The sequence below is a fragment of the Hyla sarda genome, chromosome 7 (assembly GCF_029499605.1).
Source record: "Hyla sarda isolate aHylSar1 chromosome 7, aHylSar1.hap1, whole genome shotgun sequence".
NCBI classification, from domain to species: domain Eukaryota; kingdom Metazoa; phylum Chordata; class Amphibia; order Anura; family Hylidae; genus Hyla; species Hyla sarda.
The window spans coordinates 28141219-28164447 of NC_079195.1; the positions used below are offsets into that span (position 1 = coordinate 28141219).

General features: G+C 40.9%; 1 protein-coding gene across 1 annotated transcript; it reads left to right on the plus strand.

Annotated features, from left to right (window-relative positions):
• The first annotated feature begins 10471 nt into the window (after window positions 1-10471).
• Window positions 10472-18683, plus strand: AICDA (activation induced cytidine deaminase). The gene is made up of 4 exons (XM_056532367.1): window positions 10472-10715; window positions 14190-14611; window positions 16379-16494; window positions 17968-18683. Exons 2-4 carry the CDS (start codon window positions 14191-14193, stop codon window positions 18019-18021), a joined length of 591 nt encoding a protein of 196 aa, XP_056388342.1. The 5' UTR covers window positions 10472-10715; window position 14190; the 3' UTR covers window positions 18022-18683.
• Window positions 18684-23229: the final 4546 nt, after the last annotated feature.

Below are 23229 nucleotides of genomic sequence, written 5' to 3' on the forward strand. Positions count from 1 at the left end.
CGCAGATATCGACACTCTGAGGAGCGATGAACCCCTTGACTACTGGGTGTGCAGGCTTGACCTGTGGCCTGAGCTGTCCCAATTTGCGATAGAACTTCTGGCCTTCCATGCTTCAAGTGTCCTGTCAGAAAGGACCTTCAGTGCAGCAGGAGGTATTGTCACTGAGAAGAGGAGTCGCCTAGGTAAAAAAAAAGTCTAGATTACCTCACCTTTATTAAGATGAATGAGGGATGGATCCCGAAGGGACTGACAGTGGCCGATACATTCGACTAAAAAAGGCCTGATCAGATGAGCTGCCTTGGGCTACAAATGGTCCACACGCTGCTGTATTTTACCTATGAATGCCGGATGACTTGCGTGACTTCTCCGCCACCAACTAGGGTTCAAGCCGCAATGTTTTAGGGCACTTTCTGCCTGGGAAACAAACAGCAGCGGCTGCAGCAATACCTAATTTTTCAGGCATGTGTACATGCCTAATTTTTCTGGCCTCTGGTGCTGCACTGTGGCTTCAAAAACCAAACCAAAAAAAAAGGCACATAACAGGGATTAAACTGATAGGAGTGGTGACAACAAGCCCCCTGGGACACCTTTTGTGTTTGGTCTTCAACCTCCTCAAAGTCACTTTCCTCCTCTGACTCCTCTTCTTTAGATTCCTCTCTCTGCGTTGCCTCTCTGCGTTAATATAAGGTGTGTTAAGTAGTACTATTCCTATCAGTTTAATCCCTGTTACGTCCCCTATCACCAGATAGGAATAGTACTACTTAACACACCACTCCTATCTGGTGGCACATTAGATTGCACGCGCAGTGCCCCAAATTTGAAGTAGGAGGACCAAACAAGCATCTTTTTCCATCTCCCGGTTCCTAAAATCGATGCCATATACACGTCCCCTGATAGGGGACGTAACAGGGATTAAACTGATAGGAATGGTACTACTTAAAACACCTTATATTAACGCAGAGAGGCAACGCAGAGAGAGGAGTCTGAAGAAGAGGAGTCAGAGGAGGAAAGTGACTTTGAGGAGGTGGAAGACCAAACACAGCAGGTGTACCAGGGGGCTTGTTGTCACCTTTCGGGGACCCTTGGTGTTGTACATGGTTGGGTGGAGGAAGAGACCCTCAACAACATCAGTGAGGACAAGGAACGGGACATGGCTAGCTTGGTATCCAACCTTGTGCCAATGGGGAGTTTGCTGTTGTGCTACTCGACTGTTTGCGGTTGTTTGCGGTCCGTTAAACGGGGAGTTTGGTCTGTCACTGCGAAGCTGGCGTAACCCTTACACTACCTGATCGATACAACATCATACCTGATGTTTTAAAGCACGTTATTCCAAACAATTTAGGAATGTTAGGTGATTTATGCCCTTTATGGATTAAAACCAGACTCTGCATCAACTATGTAGTTTTCCATGCGAGTTTTGCCATGGATCCCCCTCTGGCACGCCACAGTCCAGGTGTTAGTCCCCTTGAAACAACTTTTCCATCACTATTGTGGCCAGAAAGAGTCCCTGTGGGTTTTAAAATTATTTTGCCTATTGAAGTCTATGGCTGTTCGCCCGGTAATTCACGTTCGCCGTTCGCGAACGGAAAATGTTATGTTCGCGACATCACTACTGCTCCTATATACAAGAATATAACTACTATAATACTGCTCCTATATACAAGAATATAACTACTATAATACTGCTCCTATATACAAGAATATAACTACTATAATACTGCTCCTATGTACAAGAATATAACTACTATAATACTGCTCCTATATACAAGAATATAACTACTATAATTCTGCTCCTATATACAAGAATATAACTGCTATAATACTGCTCCTATATACAAGAATATAACTACTTTAATACTGCTCCCATATACAAGAACATAACTACTATATTACTGCTCCTATATACAAGAACATGACTACTATAATACTGCTACTATGTACAAGAATATAACTACTATAATACTGCCTCTATATACAAGAATATAACTACTATAATACTGCCTCCTATATGCAAGAATATAACTACTATAATACTGCTCCCATATACAAGAATATAACTACTATAATACTGCCCCCTATGTACAAGAATATAACTACTACAATACTGCTCCTATATACAAGAATATAACTACTATAATACTGCCTCCTATGTACAAGAACATAGCTACTATAATACTGCTCCTATATACAAGAATATAACTACTAAAATACTGCTCCTATATACAAGAATATAACTACTATAATACTGCTCCTATGTACAAGAATATAACTACTACAATACTGCTCCTATATACAAGAATATAACTACTATAATACTGCTCCTATGTACAAGAATATAACTACTACAATACTGCTCCTATGTACAAGAAAATAACTACTATAATACTGCCTCTATATACAAGAATATAACTACTATAATACTGCCTCCTATGTACAAGAATATAACTACTATAATACTGCTCCTATGTACAAGAATATAACTACTATAATACTGCCTCTATATACAAGAATATACCGTATTTATCGGGGTATACCACGCACCGGCCTATAACACGCACCCTCATTTTACCAAGGATATTTGGGTAAAAAAAATTTTTACCCAAATATCCATGGTAAAATGAGGGTGCGTGTGTGCGCGTGTATACCCCGATACATCCCCAGGAAAGGCAGGGGGAGACAGGCCGTCGCTGCCCGCTTCTCTCCCCCTGTCTTTCCTGGTGTCTAGAGCGCTGCTGCCGGCCCTTCTCTCCCCCTGGTTCCCGGCGCCGCTGCCCGTTCTGTCCCCCTGACTATCGGTGCCGGCGCCCCATTGCCGGCGCCGACAGCCAGGGGGAGAGAAGGGGCAGCGGCACCTATTGCCAGCGCCGCTGCCCCGTTGCTTCCCCCCATCCCCGGTGGCATAATTACCTGAGTCGGGTCCGCGCTGCTCCAGGCCTCCGGCGTGCGTCCCCTGCGTCGTTGCTATGCACGGCGCGGCGCACTGACGTCATGCGCCGCGCCGTTCAGCGCATAGCAACGACGCCGGGGACGCACGCCGAAGGCCTGGAGCAGCGCGGACCCGACTCAGGTAATTATGCCACCGGGGATGGGGGGAAGCAACGGGGCAGCGGCGCTGGCAATGGGTGCCGCTGCCCCTTCTCTCCCCCTGGCTGTCGGCGCCGCTTCTCTCCCCCTGGCTATCGGCGCTGGCAATGGGGCGCCGGCACTGATAGTCAGGGGGACAGAACGGGCAGCGGCGCCGATAGCTAGGGGGAGAGAAGGGCCGACAGCAGCGCTCTAGACCCCAGGAAAGGCAGGGGGAGAGAAGCGGGCAGCGACGGCCTCTCTCCCCCTGCCTTTCCTGGGGGTGTATCGGCGTATAACACGCACACAGACTTTAGGCTAAAAAATTTAGCCTAAAAAGTGCGTGTTATACGCCGATAAATACGGTAACTACTATAATACTGCCTCCTATATACAAGAATATAACTACTATAATACTGCTCCCATATACAGGAATATATCTACTATAATACTGTTCCTATATACAAGAATATAACTACTATAATACTGCTACTATATACAAGAATATAACTACTATAATACTGCTCCTATATACAAGAATATAACTACTATAATACTGCCTCCTATGTATAAGAATATAACTACTATAATACTGCTCCTATATACAAGAATATAACTACTATAATTGTAATAGAGAGAAGAGCACCAGGCACTGTCTACTCAACTGTGAGTCAGATTATCCTGTCCGGACTATCCGGGGTGTGTAACCTGCTGCACTGGATGCTATGGGGAGCGTCTACGTCTGTTAAAGAGCAAAGTCTTTCATGCAATATCAAATAGAAATGAAGATAGACCTGGGTGAGTCGTCCGTCTATCTTCATTTCTATTTGATATTGCATAACTACTATAATACTGCTCCTATATACTAGAATATAACTACTATAATACTGCTCCTATATACAAGAATATAGGTACTATAATACTGATCCTATATACAAGAAAATAACTACTATAATACTGCTCCTATATACAAGAATATAACTACTATAATACTGCCTCATATATACAAGAATATATCTACTATAATACTGCTCCTATGTACAAGAATATAACTACTATAATACTGATCCTATATACAAGAATATAACTACCATAATACTGCTCCTATATACTAGAATATAACTACTATAATACTGCTCCTATATACAACAATATAACTACTATAATACTGCCCCTATATACAAGAATATAACTACTATAATACTGCTCCTATATACAAGAATATAACTACTATAATACTGCTCCTATATACAAGAATATATCTACTATAATACTGCCTACTATATACAAGAATATAACCACTATAATGCTGCCTCCTATATACAAGAATATAACTACTATAATACTGCTCCTATGTACAATTATATAACTACTATAATACTGCCCTGTATGTACAAAACTATAACTACTATAATGTGGCATCCAGAGTCTTTACTGTTGAGTGGATCCTGCGGCTCCAAAAAGGAAGCCTCGGAGGAAGAAGTATGGTCTTCTCTCAGATTATGATGAAACCATAGCAACCAATCAGATCGCTTTTCATTTTATGAAAAGTCCTCTGAATAATGAATGAAGCGATCTGATTGGTTGCTGTGGGCAACTCAGCAACTTCCCTCTGGACAGGTTTTGAAAAAATCCCCCCCCCCCCCCCCCATGCGTTTACACGAGTTGTGCAGGTATTATGTACTTTCCACTTCTCCTAGTTTATTATTGACGGTTCTACACGTGGAAGCGTTTTTGGATCATTAAAAAAATAAAAAGACAATGGAGGTTTCTTCCGACCCAAGATACATCTTCAGTACAAAATTTGGAAGAACAACCAAGTTTCGGTGTGAGGGTGGTCAATCACCACCGGTCGTGGCTTCAATAGCGAAGATCTATTTACAGAGGACAACATTCAAATTTACATCTACGGGAGGAACTGAATGGGGTGTAAACAATTTTTTAGGACGCTTTTGTACTTTTTTGAATTCTGACCATTGACTACAAGAAAAAAAAATGGGGTGGAGGGGGGCGGGGGATGTTGGGTTGACGTCATACGGGGTATTTTAAGGATTCTGCAAGTACCGGAGTGACTCAGAAGCGCAGCGGAGAGCTCCAAAAATGGACAGGTGAGACCCATCATCCCCTCCAGTATCACTATGAGTCTTTGTACTACTGTTAGAGGTTTTTTTTGGTTCTTACTCATTGTATACAACACAAAAACTTTTATCTTCAGTAATATGCAAAAGACAGTGCAGGACGGTTTTCTAATTCTGAGTCCTGTCTGAGTCAAAGTGAATCTGTGTAGATGTTTACAGCGGAGAGATTGTAAGAAATGGGGGGACGGGGATATTATTTTGTTTTAGGTTTTATCATATGTAACTAATCTATTTACACATTGTTAGGCTGCTTTCACACTATAAAGTCCCTCCGTTTTAAAGACCCCTTATAATGTTCTGTTATGAAAACCCTTAAAAACGTCCGTTACAAAATCCCATTAAAGTCTATGGGATTTTTACATTATGAATAATGGATGTGAAAAATAGTGCACATAAAGTTTTTTCTCCAGTCACAAATAACGTTGTTTATTCATAACGGTCTATGACAGGTTAAAACGGATAATGTAAAAATTCCATAGACTTTTATGGGATTTTGTAACGGCCATACGGGATTTTGTAAGGACCGTTTTTAAAGGGGTACTCGGGTGGAAAACTATTTCTTTTAAATCAACTGGTGCCAGAAAGATAAACAGATTTGTAAATGACATCTATTTAAAAATCTTAATCCTTCCAGTACTTATCAGCTGCTGTGTAGTTATTTCCTGTCTGACCACAGTGCTCTCTGCTGACACCTCAGTCCGTGTTAGGAACTGTCCAGAGCAGGAGAGGTTTGCTATGGGGATTTGCTCCTGCTCTGGATAGTTCCTGACATGGACAGAGGTGTCAGTAGAGAGCACAATAAGAAAAGAATTTCCTCGCTAGTATACAGCAGCTGATAAGTACTGGAAGGGTTAAGAATTTTAAATAGAAGTATTCTATTGTTGACTTTTTCCCCTTTTTTTGTTATTCATTTTTGACATTTTAATTCAGTTTGTTTTATTATTATTTTTATTATTATTCTATTATTTACTTTTTCCGCCCATTATTTTGTTATACATTTTCGCCATTTTAATCCAGTTTGTTTTATTATTATTCTATTATTTACTTTCCCCCCATTATTTTGTTATTAATTTTTGACATTTTAATTCAGTTTGTTTTATTATTATTTTTATTATTATTCTATTTTATTTACTTTTTCCCCTATTATTTTGTTATTCATTTTTGACATTTTAATCCAGTTTTATTATTATTCTTATTATTCTATTATTTACTTTCCCCCCCCCCCCCATTATTTTGTTATTCATTTTCGCCATTTTAATCCAGTTTGTTTTATTATTATTCTATTATTTACTTTTTCCCCCCATTATTTTGTTATTAATTTTTGACATTTTAATTCAGTTTGTTTTATTATTATTCTATTTTATTTACTTTTTCCCCTATTATTTTGTTATTCATTTTTGACATTTTAATCCAGTTTTATTATTATTATTATTATTATTATTCTATTATTTACTTTCCCCCCCCCCCCCCCCATTATTTTGTTATTCATTTTTGACATTTTAATTCAGTTTGTTTTATTATTATTATTCTATTTTATTTACTTTTTCCCCTATTATTTTGTTATTCATTTTCGCCATTTTAATCCAGTTTGTTTTATTATGTATCATTTGAATGTGTGTTTATATGGGTATATTATAGTAAATTCTTATTACCTGTATATTTGATATTCATGGATTTATCTTGCACCTCTGTGTTATTTATCTAGAAATATTACATATTTGAGAGACCAGACGTGTTGACAGCGCCTAATTTCCATTTCACATGTTCCCGACACTAGAACTTTTTAAATTCATACTTTCAGATTTACGGAATTGACCACAGACCACATCTGTGTATTATTCTGGATTCCCTAGTGGCCGATTGTTATTGTCTAGAGCAGTGTTTCCCAACCAGGGTGCCTCCAGCTGTTGCGAAACTACCACTCCCAGCATGCCCGGACAGTCCGTTCGGTCTTGGTGCACCCGGCTAAATCTCCGGCAGAAATTCTGCCCAGTGATTCCGTAGTGTGAACCTAGCCTAATTCTTCTAGAATCCCAAATATCTGTCATTGTTCTAGATCTCTAAGGAGGAGATTTATCAAAACCTGTGCAGAAGAAGAATGGTGCAGTTGCCCATAGCAACCAATCAGATCATTTTAAAAGAAGCAATCTGATTGGTTTCTATGGGCAACTGGTCACATTTTTTTCTGCACAGGTTTTGAGAAATTTCCCCAATGACACTTGGGGTACAGGATAATGACACTTGGGGTACAGAATAATAAGACTTGGGGTACAGGATAATGACACTAGGGGTACATGATGATAACACTTGGGGTACAGGATAATAACACTTGGGGTACAGGATAATGACATTTGGGGTACAGGATAATAAGACTTGGGGTACAGGATAATGACACTAGGGGTACATGATGATAACACTTGGGGTACAGGATAATAACACTTGGGGTACAGGATAATGACACTTGGGGTACAGGATAATAAGACTTGGGGTACAGGATAATGACACTTGCGGTACAGGATAATGACACTTGGGGTACAGGATAATGAAACTTGGGGTACAGGATAATAACACTTGGGGTACAGGATGATAACACTTGGGGTACAGGATAATAACACTTGGGATACAGGATAATGACACTTGCGGTACAGGATAATGAAACTTGGGATACAGGATAATAACACTTGGGGTACAGGATGATAACACTTGGGGTACAGGATAATGACACTTGGGGTACAGGATAATAATACTTGGAGTTCAGGATAATGACACTTGGGGTACAGGATAATGACACTTGTCATTATCCTGTACCCCAAGTGTTATCATCCTGTACCCAAAGTGTTATTATCCTGTACCCCAAGTGTCATCATCCTGTACCCCAAGTGTCATCATCCTGTACCCCAAGTGTCATCATCCTGAACCTCAAGTGTCATTATCCTGTACCCCAAATGTCATTATCCTGTACCCCAAGTGTTATCATCCTCTACCCCAAGTGTTATTATCCTGTACCCCAAGTGTCATTATCCTGTACCCCAAGTGTTATTATCCTGTACCCCAAGTGTTATCATCCTGTACCCCAAGTGTCATTATCCTGTACCCCAAGTGTCATTATACTGTACCCCAAGTGTCATTATCCTGTACCCCAAGTGTTATCATCCAGTACCCAAAGTGTCATCATCCTGTACCCCAAGTGTCATTATCCTGTACCCCAAGTGTCAGTATTGTCCAGTGACTTTGCTGCGACACATTCTAAAGTTATACACCTCCCTAGAGTTTTCAAGGGTAAGATTAAAGCTTAAAGGAGAACTCCAGAATATAAAAATTGTCGCCCATACTGCCGGCAGTAAAAAAATAAAAATGTACATACCTTCCTCCGCTCCCCCGGGGCCTCCGGTAACCAACTCCGGTCTCCGCCGTCATCCTCTTTCTGATTGCCGGTGGTCGGAGAGTCTTACTGCACTCAGCCAATCACCGGCCGCAGCGAAGTCCCGACTCGGCCGGAGATATGGTTGAGCGGCAGGGGGACGTTTTCGGCCCCGGGAGCAGGTGCCGGTGTAGTGAAGAATTTTGTGTCCTGAAGTGTTCTCACACTGCCGCTCAGCCTATCACCGGCCAATTCGGACTTCGCTGTGGCTGGTGATTGGCTGAGCGCAGTATGATTCTCCGACCATCGGCAACCAGGAAGTGGATCGCGGCGGAGACCGGAGCCGTTTACCGGAGGGGAGCTAAGGAAGGTATGTACATCTTTTTTTTTTTTTTACTGCCGGCAGTATGGGCGACAACTTTTATACTCTGGAGTTCTCCTTTAAGCAGTATATTCCATATTCCCCACATTACACCAAGGCAGAAGATGTTCTGTACAGTAATTGAACCAACAGGATATGATAAGGAGATTCTGCAACCTGAGAGCTAACAGGAAATCAGCCTTCGAATGCAGCTTTGGATGTGACTGGTGTTTAAGACATGAAACTTCACACAGTTACTAAATATAGTGCCGCAACTTTCTAAAACTTGCAGTCAGTGAATGTAAACATGATTGTTACTTCCAGAGTCTGAAAAATCTTACAGATGGGATATACTTCTTACAGCTGAGGTTGTGTTAAAATTGCATTAAAGAGGTACTCCGGTTTAAAAAAAAAAAAAAAAAAAAACGTATTCCCTACAGCAGTGTTTCCCAACCAGGGTGCCTCCAGCTGTTGCAAAACTACAATTGTAGTTTTGCAACAGCTGGAAGCACCTTCGTTGGGAAACACTGCCCTACAGGATAGGAAATAAGGAGATATATCAACCTCGGTGTAGGTACACTGGAAAAGATTAAGCAAAACCTGTGCAGCCGAAAAGTTACCGAGTTGCCCATAGCAACCAATCAGATCGCTTCTTTCATTTTTCAGAGGCCTAAAAGTTGCTGAGTTGCCCATAGCAACCAATCAGATCGCTTCTTTCATTTTTCAGAGGCCTAAAGTTGCTGAGTTGCCCATAGCAACCAATCAGATCACTGCTTTCATTTTTCAGAGGCCTCAAGTTGCTGAGTTGCCCATGGCAACCAATCAGATCGCTTCTTTCGTTTTTCAGAGGCCTAAAAGTTGCTGAGTTGCCCATAGCAACCAGTCAGATCGCTTCTTTCATTTTTCAGAGGCCTAAAAGTTGCTGAGTTGCCCATAGCAACCAATTAGATCGTTTCTTTCATTTTTCAGAGGCCTAAAGTTGCTGAGTTGCCCATAGCAACCAATGAGATCGCTGCTTTCATTTTTCAGAGGCCTAAAGTTGCTGAGTTGCCCATAGCAACCAATCAGATCGCTTCTTTCGTTTTTCAGAGGCCTAAAGTTGCTGAGTTGCCCATAGCAACCAATCAGATCGCTTCTTTCGTTTTTCAGAGGTCTAAAAGTTGCTGAGTTGCCCATAGCAACCAATTAGATCGTTTCTTTCATTTTTCAGAGGCCTAAAAGTTGCTGAGTTGCCCATAGCAACCAATTAGATCGTTTCTTTCATTTTTCAGAGGCCTAAAGTTGCTGAGTTGCCCATAGCAACCAATGAGATCGCTGCTTTCATTTTTCAGAGGCCTAAAGTTGCTGAGTTGCCCATAGCAACCAATCAGATCGCTTCTTTCGTTTTTCAGAGGCCTAAAGTTGCTGAGTTGCCCATAGCAACCAATCAGATTGCTTCTTTCGTTTTTCAGAGGCCTAAAAGTTGCTGAGTTGCCCATAGCAACCAATCAGATTGCTTCTTTCATTTTTCAGAGGCCTAAAGGCCTCTGAAAAATGAAACAAGCGATCTGATTGGTTGCTATGGGCAACTCAGCAACTTTTCCTCTGGACAGGTTTTAGGAAATCTCCCCCCAGTGTTTTCCTACACTCTTTTTTGTATTTAGAGCTGGTGTATGTGCACCAAATGTATCAACACTTGGAACAGCACATACCAAAGGGGGAAAAGATCACTTCAGTACACCTCTTTAGTTAAAATGGCGTGAGTAGAGTCTGCTGACCTTTCCAAGCCGCCCTGCCCACGGCGTGTTAGGAGGTAAGTAGTGATCACTCAGGAGTTAGGGTGGTAAGTGACAAACAAAGGATTACAAAAAACACTCCCCAACAAGCCCTCATTAACCATTTTATTTAAAATAAAATAAAAAAACGCTTGTCATCGACGTAGTCCAATGGATCCAATGTAGTCCACCACATACACGAATCTGAAACAAGAAGAAACAAAAAAACAGAAAAAACTTGATTAGTACATTATTTTTGGCCTCCAAGTGTATAAAGCAGTGTGTTCCAAACAGCGGGCCTACAGCTGTTGCTAAACTGGAACTCCCATCATTCATTGACAGAAAGGTACTGTTAAAGGGGTACTCCGGTGCTGAGCGTTCGGAACAAATAGTTCCGAAAGCTTAGAGCCGGCATCGGGGCTCGTGATGTCACGGCCCCGTGCCTCGAGACATCACGTCCCGCCCCCTCAATGTAAGTCTATGGGAGGGGGCGTGGTGACCGCCACGCCCCCTCCCATAGACTTACATCGAGGGGGTGGGACGTGACGTCAAGAGGGGGCGGGGCCGTGAAGTCATGAGCCACGGCGCCAGCTCTACGGAACTATTTGTTCCGAACGCTCAGCACCGGAGTACTCCTTTAACATTATAGATTTTTAACGTTCCATTTTAATACAAAAAGGCATACTATATTGTGAACAGAGCCTCACTTATCCCCCTGGAGGGTAAGTGATTGTCTCTGCCCACAGTATACATATATAAACATGCATTTAGATGGCTGTATATGTATACCACAACAATAAGGGATAGTTAACTCATTCTTTGCTGGGCCAGCACATCTCGCTCAGCCCAGCAAGGTGTTAAAGTAAACAAGCGATTTGTACAGATCATTGGTTTACAGTATATTGTTGCCGGGGAGGAGATTTGTATACCTCCTGCCCATAGGGTCGCCACCTTTCTTGCAAAAAAACATACCGGCCATGCTAATTTGCATAATTAATTATATAGACGTGACATCACAGGATACACATATGCGGGGGAGATTTTGTCCTATTCTGACCCCTATAACTTTTCTATTTCTCCTTATACGGACCTCACCTTATACGGAGAGCTCATTTTTTGTGCCCCGATCTGCAGTTTTTAACAGGACCATTTTTGTTTTGATATTACTTTTTTTATGCTTTTTTAAAAATAAATTCGGGAGTTGCAGTTGGTGACTAACTACAACTCTCAGCATGCCCTTATACAGCCTGTGGCTCAGCAGCTGCCCCAAATGAAGACTACAACTCCCAGCATGTTGGACTATATAGTAGTATATAGTAAAGGTCAGTGTTTCCCAACCAGGGGTGCCTCCAGCTGTTGCAAAACTACAACTCCCAGCATGTTGGACTATATACAGTGGGGATCAAAAGTTTGGGCACCCCAGGTAAAAATTTGTATTAATGTGCATAAAGAAGCCAAGGAAAGATGGAAAAATCTCCAAAAGGCATCAAATTACAGATTAGACATTCTTATAATATGTCAACAAAAGTTAGATTTTATTTCCATCATTTACACTTTCAGATTAACAGAAAACAAAAAAATGGCGTCTGCAAAAGTTTGGGCACCCTACAGAGTTAATATCTTGTACTGCCCCCTTTGGCAAGTATCACAGCTTGTAAACGCTTTTTCTAGCCAGCCAAGAGTCTTTCAATTGTTGTTTAAGGTATCTTTTCCCATTCTTCCTTACAAAAGTCTTCCAGTTCTTTGAGATTTCTGGGCTGTCTGTCACACACTGCTCTTTTAAGGTCTATCCATAGATTTTCAATTATGTTGAGGTCAGGAGATTGTGAAGGCCATGGCAAAACCTTCAGTTTACGCCTCTTGATGTAATCCCCCGTGGATTTCAAGGTGTGTTTAGGATCATTATCCATTTGTAGAAGCCATCCTCTCTTTAATTTTAGCTTTTTCACTCACAGATGGCATCAAGTTAGCATCCAAAATTTGCTGAAATTTTATTGAATCAATTTTTCCTTCTACTCGTGAGATGTTCCCTGTGCCACTGGCTGCAATACAACCCCAAAGCTTGATTGATCCACCCCCATGCTTAACAGTTGGACAGAGGTTCTTTTCATTAAATTCTGTTCCCCTTCTTCTCCAAACGTGCCTTTGCTTATTCTGGCCAAAAAGTTCAATTGTAACCTCACCGGTCCACAGAACTTGTTTCCAAAATGCATCAGGCTTGTCTATATGTTCACTTGCAAAGTTCAAATGCTGATTTTTGTGGTGAGGACGTAGAAGAGGTTTTCTTCTGATGACTCTTCCATGAAGACCATATTTGTACAAGTATCTCTTTATAGTGGAATAGTGTACCACAACTCCAGTGTCTGCCAGATCTTTCTGGAGGGATTGTGCAGTCAAACGTGTTTTTCTCACAATCCTGCGAGCTGTTCTGTCTGATATTTTTCTTGGTCTTCCAGATCTTGCTTTAACTTCCACTGTTCCTGATGCTGATGACTGCCATTTCTTAATTACATTCCGAACAGAGGATATTGACATCTGAAAACGTTTTGCTATCTTCTTATAGCCTTCTCCAGCTTTGTGAGCGTCAACAATTTTCAGTTTCAGATTTCTAGACATCTGCTTAGAAGAACCCATGGTGCTGATTGTTGGGGCAAGGTCAGATGAGTCTGGGAATTTAATACCTTTGAGATTGACATCACCTGGTCTTCCCACATGATGATTGAGAACAATCCATGACACTGGCAGGTCTCAGCATTGCAAAGGATCAGTGCACGCTATAAATTCTGCAGGGTGCCCAAACTTTTGCAGACGCCATTTTTTTGTTTTCTGTTATTTTGAAAGTGTAAATGATGGAAATAAAATCTAACTTTTGTTGACATATTATAAGAATGTCTAATCTGTAATTTGATGCCTTTTGGAGATTTTTCCATTTTTCCTTGGCTTCTTTATGCACATTAATATACATTTTTACCTGGGGTGCCCAAACTTTTGATCCCCACTGTAGTAGTATATAGTAAAGGTCAGTGTTTCCCAACCAGGGGTGCCTCCAGCTGTTGCAAAACTACAACTCCTGGAGGCTCCCTGGTTGGAAAACACTAGTAAATGGTGCAACATACTGGGAGTTGGAGGATTGGTTGGATTAATAACGGCCATTGCATGGCCGATATTTTTATATAAAAATACTGGCAGGGCGGCCAAAATACCGGCTGTGCTGGTAAAATACAGGCCAGGTAGCAACCCTACCTGCCCAGCATAAGCTGTACTCTGAACTGTACAGCAGGCCCAGTTCTGAAGGGGATTCCCAGTGGTTGGATGCCCCCAGCGCCCAACCAAACATTCGCAATCAGACACTTTTTTCCCCATCCACATTCCCCCTCCCCATAAGTTTTTCATAACCGGAGTACCCCTTTAAGTCTAGACAATGCTCAGCTTGGACTCCAGGCTGATACCAGCACAAATACATTGTTTAGTTCACTGATCATCTTATTTTACAAACTCCCTTGACCTTCTAGTATGCTACTGAAGCGTAACAAGTTCCTGTACCACTACAAGAACCTTCGCTGGGCCCGAGGACGGCACGAGACTTACCTGTGTTACATTGTCAAGCGCCGCTACAGCTCAGTCTCCTGCGCCATGGATTTCGGTTATCTGCGCAATCGGAGTAACTGCCATGCCGAGATCCTGTTCCTACGATACCTGTCCCTCTGGCTGGGGCACGATCCAAACAGGGCCTTCCGGGTCACCTGGTTCAGCTCGTGGAGCCCATGCTGTGACTGCGCGAGGCGCACTGCTGAGTTTCTCCTTAATCACCCTAACCTGACCCTCCGCATCTTCAGCGCCAGACTGTACTTCTGTGAGGAGCGCAACGCCGAGCCGGAGGGTCTGCGGAAACTGCAGAAAGCAGGGGTAAGACTGGCGGTAATGAGTTACAAAGGTAAGATATTAGATGAATAATGGTGCCTATTAAGGAGTACTTCTGTCTCGGACATATATACCTTAAAGAGGTACTCCGGTGGAAAACACATTTTTCAAATCAACTCATGCCAGAAAGTTATGTAGATTTGTGAATTACTTCTATTTAAAAATCTTAATCCTTCTAGTACTCATCAGCTGCTGTGTACTACAGAGGAAGTTATGTAGTTCCTTCTGGTCTGACCAAAGTGCTCAATGCTGCCACCTCTGTCCGTGTCAGCAACTGCCCGGAGAAGGAGCAAATCCCCAGAGCAAACCTCTCCTGTTCTGGACAGTTCCTGACACGGACAGAGGTGGCAGCATAGAGCACTGTGGTTAGACAGAAAAGAAATACACAGCTTTCTCTGGAGTATACAGCAGCAGATAAGTACTGGAAGGATTAAGATTTTTTTTTTAAATAGAAGTAATTTCCAAATCTGTATAACTTTCTGCCACCAGTTGATGCAGAAGGCAGTTGATTTGAAAACATTTGTTCCCCACCAGAGTACCCATTTAATTGAAGTGTAATTGTTTTGACATACAAATTAGATATACAAATATATTACAGACAATAGATTTGATTTCTCAGGTGCTCCATAGACTTCCCATAGAATCTATCCTGCAGCTAGGAGAGACAAGGAGAGAAGAGCATAGCTCTTTAAAACTTTTGACATGTCTTCATGATGTGTCAATTTTAAAAAATCACTGGGAAATACAGATTTATAAAAAAAAAAAATATATATATATATATATATATATATATTTGTTAATATTATTATTGTTATTTTTTATTATTTATTTACCGGTATTTTTAAAGGTTCATTATAAAAATAGGTATACATGTATGGTACCACGGCTATCCTAATGAAATGTTATTTCTACAAAAAAATTATTATTATCTATACCATTTGACATAAAAAAAAAATTCAGATTTGCATTTTTACTTTATTCCCTCCTACAAAAAATAAATGAATAATAAATAAAATCATGTAAGGTAGGCTATGACTTGTGCCCCAAAGTGGATCAAAGAAAAACAAAATCCCACAACTCTTCCTATACAGAAAAAAAAAATGTACAACACAGTTTATGAATAACACTAAAAAAAGGTTTGCCTGCAACACAAAAATAACTTTTTTTTTTTCCATAAAACTCATTATTATTCTACAAAACTGCTCAAAAAAAAACAAAAAACTAGCCATATTTGGTATTCCCACATTCATATTGACCCGTAGAATAAAGTAATTTATTTTTTATTTTTACTTCATGGCATAAAAGCATTCAAGATCTTGGCACATTTATTATTTTTTTATATGAAGTAAAAAAAAAAAATTATAAAAAAAAAACATAGATGTATCAAAAATGGTTTAACAGAAGAATAAAATTCATCACACAAAAATTTTTATAAATAAAACATACAGCTACTTTGATGGGAAAAAAGAGGTTATGGCAATTCGAATACACTGATGAAAAAGGGAAAAAAATGACTTGGTCATACAGGTATGACTGGCCCGGTCATTAGGTGGGAGGGGCCTTGATCTTGAGATAGAAGCGGGTCCCACCTCTGGGTCCTGGACATAAATGTCTCGATTGGGAATACCCCTTTAGCAATACCAATAGTCGTTATGATGTCTGTTGGTTCTCACAGATTTTGTTAAATGACAAATCCAGCTCTGCTAGATCTGTATGGTGCTTGAGCACAACATTTCTTACATGCTTAATCTTTCGTATTGTTTCGCTCACTTTTTCTCAGACTACTTTTACTGTTGGAACACCTTTGTGGAGACCCGGGAACGAAGATTTGAGGCTTGGGATGGCTTGCACGAAAACTCAGTGAGACTCTCAAGGAAACTGAGGCGTATCTTAGAGGTGTGTACAACAGTTTAAAGGGGTACTCCGCCCCTAGACAGCTTATCCCCTATCCGAAGGGGTCCCGCTGCTGGGTACCCCACGATCTCGGCTGAGACACCCCAGACATCCAGTGCAGGGAGCGAACTTTACTCCATGCCGGATGACTGGCAATGCGGGGTGGAGGCTCGTGACATCACAGTCGTGATGTCACGGCCACGCCCCCTCAATGCAAGTCTATGGGAGGGGGCATCATGCCTTTAAAGGCTGTATCTTGGTTATGGCTCCATTATTTTGGAAGAAAAGAAAGAGAAAAAAAAATCTTGACTATTGGTAAGAGATAAAAACTATTCAAATAAAAAAACATCGCCATGCAGTGCCCAGATACCTGTGCCATAAACTAAGTGGGCTCAGCTTGTAGAGCAGGAAGTGCTTTATTGTATTGAGGGCTATTGAGGCCCAGTCACAAGTACCCCTTTTGCCCATATCATAATCTGGCCTTGGTTGACACTACTAAAAGGCCCTAAAAATTTTTCCGAATATGTGGGCAACCCAAGGACAGATCATAGCCAGTGTATATAGGATCAGGGCTGCCATCAGAAATTTCGGGGCCCCTTACACAGCTTCAGGCCTGGGCCCCCCATCACCCCCCCCCCCCCTTGGTAATTCCCCTTCACCTATTAGTTAATGTCCCCATTAGGTAGGTACAGAGGTAGGATATGCCCCTGGTAAGTGGTAGGTAATGCCCCCAGTAGGTAGTGCCCTCTGTAGATAGATAATAGGTAATGCCCCCAGTAGATATTGCCCCTAGTAGGTAGGTAGCAGGTAATGCCCCCAGGTTTGTAATAATGCCCCTCACATAGCTGATGCCCCAGGTTTGTAATAATGCCCCCAGTTAGGTAATAATGCCCCTCACATAGCTGATGCCCCAGGTTTGTAATAATGCCCCAGTTAGGTAATAATGCCCCTCACATAGCTGATGCCCCAGGTTTGTAATAATGCCCCCAGTTAGGTAATAATGCCCCTCACATAGATTCTCTAAAAAAAAATAATAAACATTAACTCACCTTTTCGCCTGCTCTTCCTGCGCTGAGGCCAGTCTGTCAGCAGCCTCTGGAGCGGCGCAGGACTTCTCCTGCAGGCTGCGTGATGAAATTACACCATCACAGGGCATGCAGCGCATTGTACGCTCTTGTACGTACATTGCGTACGCGATTTGCGTAATGAACGTACAGGAGCCGGAAAATGCTATCACCTGTACGTACATTATGTAGACAATTTGCGTACTGTACATCCAGAAGCAGGACACCGCTGTTTACACAGCGGTCTTCTGCTGCTGTGCTTCTGCTGCCGCAGGGGGGTGCAGCGGGGCCCGGGCCCTCTGAAAGCCCAGGCCCCTTACTGGTGTACTGGCTGTACCCCCCTGGCGACGGCCCTGTATAGGATCAAGATCACTTGAAGACTAATCCATTATATCTTCTTCTTCCCATACAGCCGCCCTATGACATGGAAGACTTACATGAAGCATTCGATCTTCTGGGCCTATAGGGGGTCATAGCAAACCAGATGTAACAGGAGCTAAATCCAGGCCCAAGAGCTAGAAGGAGAAACGTCACCCAAAGTCATCATAAAACCCTCATACAGATGAAGTCCTAGGGGATCAATTATCACTTCCAACATCCTCTGATCAGACAATAACTGGTGTCACTGACGTCCTGAGGATCATCACAGGGCAGGAAAATAACAAAATTCAGGAACAAAAAGACAATATGCAATACCACTTGTGACCACTATGTGGGGCACTGAGACCTTTTTTCTATTCTGTAACATAGTAATATAAAATTCAGTATAATGAATAGAACTATTTATAACATCTTAATCAGGGGTCAAGTCCTGAGAAAAAAGGTAAGGGAACTCGCCCAAGATTTCCACTCAAGGGCTGGTCCTGCAGGACTCCTGCTAATGGGAATGAGGATCCTGATGTGGAAAAAGTGCAGGAACTCAGTTCCCACACGTTCCTGCAGGACTTAAGCCCTGATCCTAGTACAATATGCCAGGATGGGGAATTATGTGCTATTTATCTGTGTCTATAGAGAGAAAGTCCACTCACTTAGTATTATAGTAGTTATATTCTTGTATATAGGAGCAGTATTATAGTAGTTATATTCTTGTATATAGGAGCAGTATTATAGTAGTTATATTCTTGTATATAGGAGCAGTATTATAGCAGTTATATTCTTGTATATAGGAGCAGTATTATAGTAGTTATATTCTTGTATATAGGAGCAGTATTATAGTAGTTATATTCTTGTATATAAGAGCAGTATTATAGTAGTTATATTCTTGTATATAGGAGCAGTATTATAGTAGTTATATTCTTGTATATAGGAGCAGTATTATAGTAGTTATATTCTTGTATATAGGAGCAGTATTATAGTAGATATAGTCTTGTATATATGAGCAGTATTATAGTAGTTATATTCTTACAAAGTCCAAAGTATTAGGCACAGCTCACTCGTACGCCCTTTCTGCGTCTCGGACGAGACTGAACCACAACTCGTATAATTAAAAAAAATGAAGAGATGTCCAGCGCAGGTTCCAAGCAATACGAAATAATTTATTCAGCGGTAACACGACATGATGACAGGTAGGTGACGCGTTTCAGCCACAATCTGCGGCCTTAGTCACTTAGTTCTTGTGTATTCTTGTATATAGGAGCAGTATTATAGTAGTTATATTCTTGTATATAGGAGCAGTATTATAGTAGTTATATTCTTGTATATAGGAGCAGTATTATAGTAGTTATATTCTTGTATATAGGAGCAGTATTATAGTAGTTATATTCTTGTATATAGGAGCAGTATTATAGTAGTTATATTCTTGTATATAGGAGCAGCATTATAGTAGTTATATTCTTGTATATAGGAGCAGTATTATAGTAGTTATATTCTTGTATATATGAGGCAGTACTATAGTAGTTATATTCTTGTATATAGGAGCAGTATTATAGTAGTTATATTCTTGTATATAGGAGCAGTATTATAGTAGTTATATTCTTGTATATATGAGGCAGTATTATAGTAGTTATATTCTTGTATATAAGAGCAGTATTATAGCAGTTATATTCTTGTATATAGAGGCAGTATTATAGTAGTTATATTCTTGTATATAGGAGCAGTATTATAGTAGTTATATTCTTGTATATAGGAGCAGTATTATAGTAGTTATATTCTTGTATATAGGATCAGTATTATAGTAGTTATATTCTTGTATATAGGAGCAGTATTATAGTAGTTATATTCTTGTATATATGAGGCAGTATTATAGTAGTTATATTCTTGTATATAGAGGACAGTATTATAGTAGTTATATTCTTTAATCTAGGAACAGTATTATATTAGTTGTATTTTTATATATAGTAGTAATATTCTTTAATATAGGAGCAGTATTATAGTAGATATATTCTTGTATATAGGAGCAGTATTATAGTAGTTATATTCTTGTATATAGGAGCAGTATTATAGTAGTTATATTCTTGTATATAGGAGTAGTATTATAGTAGTAATATTCTTGAATATAGGAGCAGTATTATAGTAGTTATATAGTTATATTCTTGTATATAGGAGCAGTATTATAGTAGTTATATTCTTGTATATAGGAGCAGTATTATAGTAGTTATATTCTTGTATATATGAGGCAGTATTATAGTAGTTATATTCTTGTATATAGGAGCAGTATTATAGTAGTTATATTCTTGTATATAGGAGCAGTAATATAGTAGTTATATTCTTGTATATATGAGCAGTATTATAGTAGTTATATTCTTGTATATAGGAGCAGTATTATAGTAGATATGAATTCAGGTAGAAAAACAGACATGGTGCACATCTACAATCTTGTATAATGATCTGATTGCTTCTCAGCATAATATCAAAAACTAACAGGTTGTTAGTATACATTTTTGATCAAAAAGTACAAGCCCACTCGCCACGTCAAGGCCACCTATTTAGAGTGGGTCCCTAACGTCCCTAGCATAAAATGGCGCAGCACCGGGCGGCGACCACCACCGCTGCGACGCCAATGCCCACAGGGGGGAACGACTCACCGGCAGAGCAGCCCCAATGCCACTCAAACCCGTCTATGGGCCGCACCCCCCCCCCGCAGACACGGCGCCACGGCAGCAACGGACGCCACCCAGCACCACACCAGTGTGAACAAGATGTAATAGCTCACTTACCATGCTCTCCTAGTCAGACTGGGAGGCTGCTAGGAAAGAAATGGCCCATGTGTAGCTAATTACTACTTATATAGGGTTGGGCTGAGGGGGTGGGGAAGAGTGCAGCACATGTTCCAAAAAAAGGAGGGGATAGAAATCACAGTGTGAATTCGGGTAGAAAAACAGACATGGTGCACATCTACAATCTTGTATAATGATCTGATTGCTTCTCAGCATAATATCAAAAACTAACAGGTTGTTAGTATACATTTTTGATCAAAAAGTACAAGCCCACTTGCCACGTCAAGGCCACCTATTTAGAGTGGGTCCCTAACGTCCCTAGCATAAAATGGCGTAGCACCGGGCGGCGACCACCACCGCCGCGACACCAATGCCCACAGGGGGGAACGACTCACCGGCAGAGCAGCCCCGGCTATCCTGGAACCAATTCATATTGTAACTTGAGGGAGCGCTGTAGTTATAGTTTTGGACATAGAGAATAATAGTATTATAGTTATATTTTGAAAATAGGAGCAGTATTATAGTGGTAAAGCTTCTTGTAAATAGGAGCAGTATTATAGTAGGTTTATTTTTACATTCAAGTTTTGTAGTTATTCAGTTTTTGTTTATTCTCCCAATGTTCTCATCATGTAGTTTCAGGATGTTTTTCTTGTACCATTAATTTTCATATAAATCTCTGTTTAATGCATCTTTTTCTAGTTTCCTTTTCCTGCTCCCTGCTAGTCCATTGTATATATGACATACAATATTTAAATATAAAAATATCGTTTTCAAGAGCCAAAATTCTGTGTCTACATTGAATATTTTCCTAATTTGTCTCCAGAAATTATTTCTCAAAGACTTGAAAAAAAAAGTTGCTGTCGACTTTAAACATCTATTTGAAATGTCTCTAAACTTTCAGCAGCTGCTGGGTAAGAAATATTCCAGATGATCTAAGAGGCAGCATAGTGACCAGTCCTGAGCACTATACCAGGCTATACTATCAGGCTATGCTATGTATCAGGTGATACTATCTATCAAGCTATACAATAATTCTATGATATTTTCAATGGAAGTCTCTCCATTTTAGCATTAGTGATCCCCTTTGTAGGAACTCCCCCACTCCTAAAAGAAGACCCCTATTTTATAAGCTTTTTCAGAGATAAACAAATGTATGTGTCCACTATGGGCTACAATGATATAAAATGGCTGGAGCTAACACTAACACAGTGAGCAGTGTGTACCTAGACACCTGTCTTTATTTGGAAATGCAGTGTTTTGTATGAGTATAGTTAGAACTGGATTGCATAGTTGTATGTAATATATTGTATGTTATACTGTGTTGTGTTGCAATGTCTTGCTGTGGTCACTAGATGGCTTTTCTGCAGCAAAGATATATAACACACTGCTGACAGGAAGTGAAGTCAGTGTGTGGATAGCTAGGGAAACCTGCTAGTTGCAGCCCCTGGAACTTTAGGCCTGGACGAGCCTCCTCACATGTAACTAGTCAAAGCCTAATGGAGGACCATTGGTGCCACAAAGAACAATTACTGAAATGGCGTTTACTGACAGACACTAGAACGCAGACTATTTGAAGAGACCTCTGTTTAACAGATACTGTTTGAACCAGGAACAGAAGCTGACTGACTGCATATGGCAATGACTTTAGAGATGACCATAAGGCCCATAGTTAAGACTAAACTGCTGATATATGGGGCTGTGAAGACTAAGAGCAGGGACTAGGGTGGGTCAGCGGGAAGTCTTCTTGTGGGATTACAGTGCAGAAACTGTGTGGAGAGGGCTGTCTGCTGGGAATACACAGTACAGCCTCTTCGTATGTCAAATAATCATTACGCTTTTTGTTTGAGCAGTTGCTCAATACTACAATTCCCGGAATGCAATGGTTTCCACAGCTCTTTATCACAGCTCTGCCACCCTGCCTACTCTTCTCCCAGAGCTGCTACAGAATATTGCTCTACACAGCAGGCTCTCTCCACACAACAAGTCTGCAGTAGCTGCTGCATTGTTCGGAAAAAGGCAGCATGCTACAAACACGCCTCATTCTTCCCAAATGTACCAATATAGATATAAGTGTATATGTGTATATGGCAGCGGGATGGTGATGTAGGCTGACATCACGGACGGAGCTAGAGCTCAGAGACAAGATCCAGCCACACCTCCGGACACAACAGAAAATGATGTGTGGTCTTGGGAGAGACTGAGGAGACGGGGACCTCCTGAGACAAAACTGCAAGGACAGAAAGAGGACTACACAACTTCTTGTCAAAGAGAGGGAGAAGCCAGGGAGCTGCTGAGACATGACACTGACAATGCGAGGACTACATACCTTTCCTGTTAGGTGTATATCTGGTGGACATTCCACAGGCTTCAGGTGATCAGAAATGCGTTGTCTCCATGGACAGCAATGCATTTCTGAGCAGATTACGCCAAAATAATTTAAATGTGGAGGCTAGAATCAACAGATGTTTTCTAGGTCCAAAGACTCGGACCTAGAACAAACCCCTGTGGTCACCACTTGT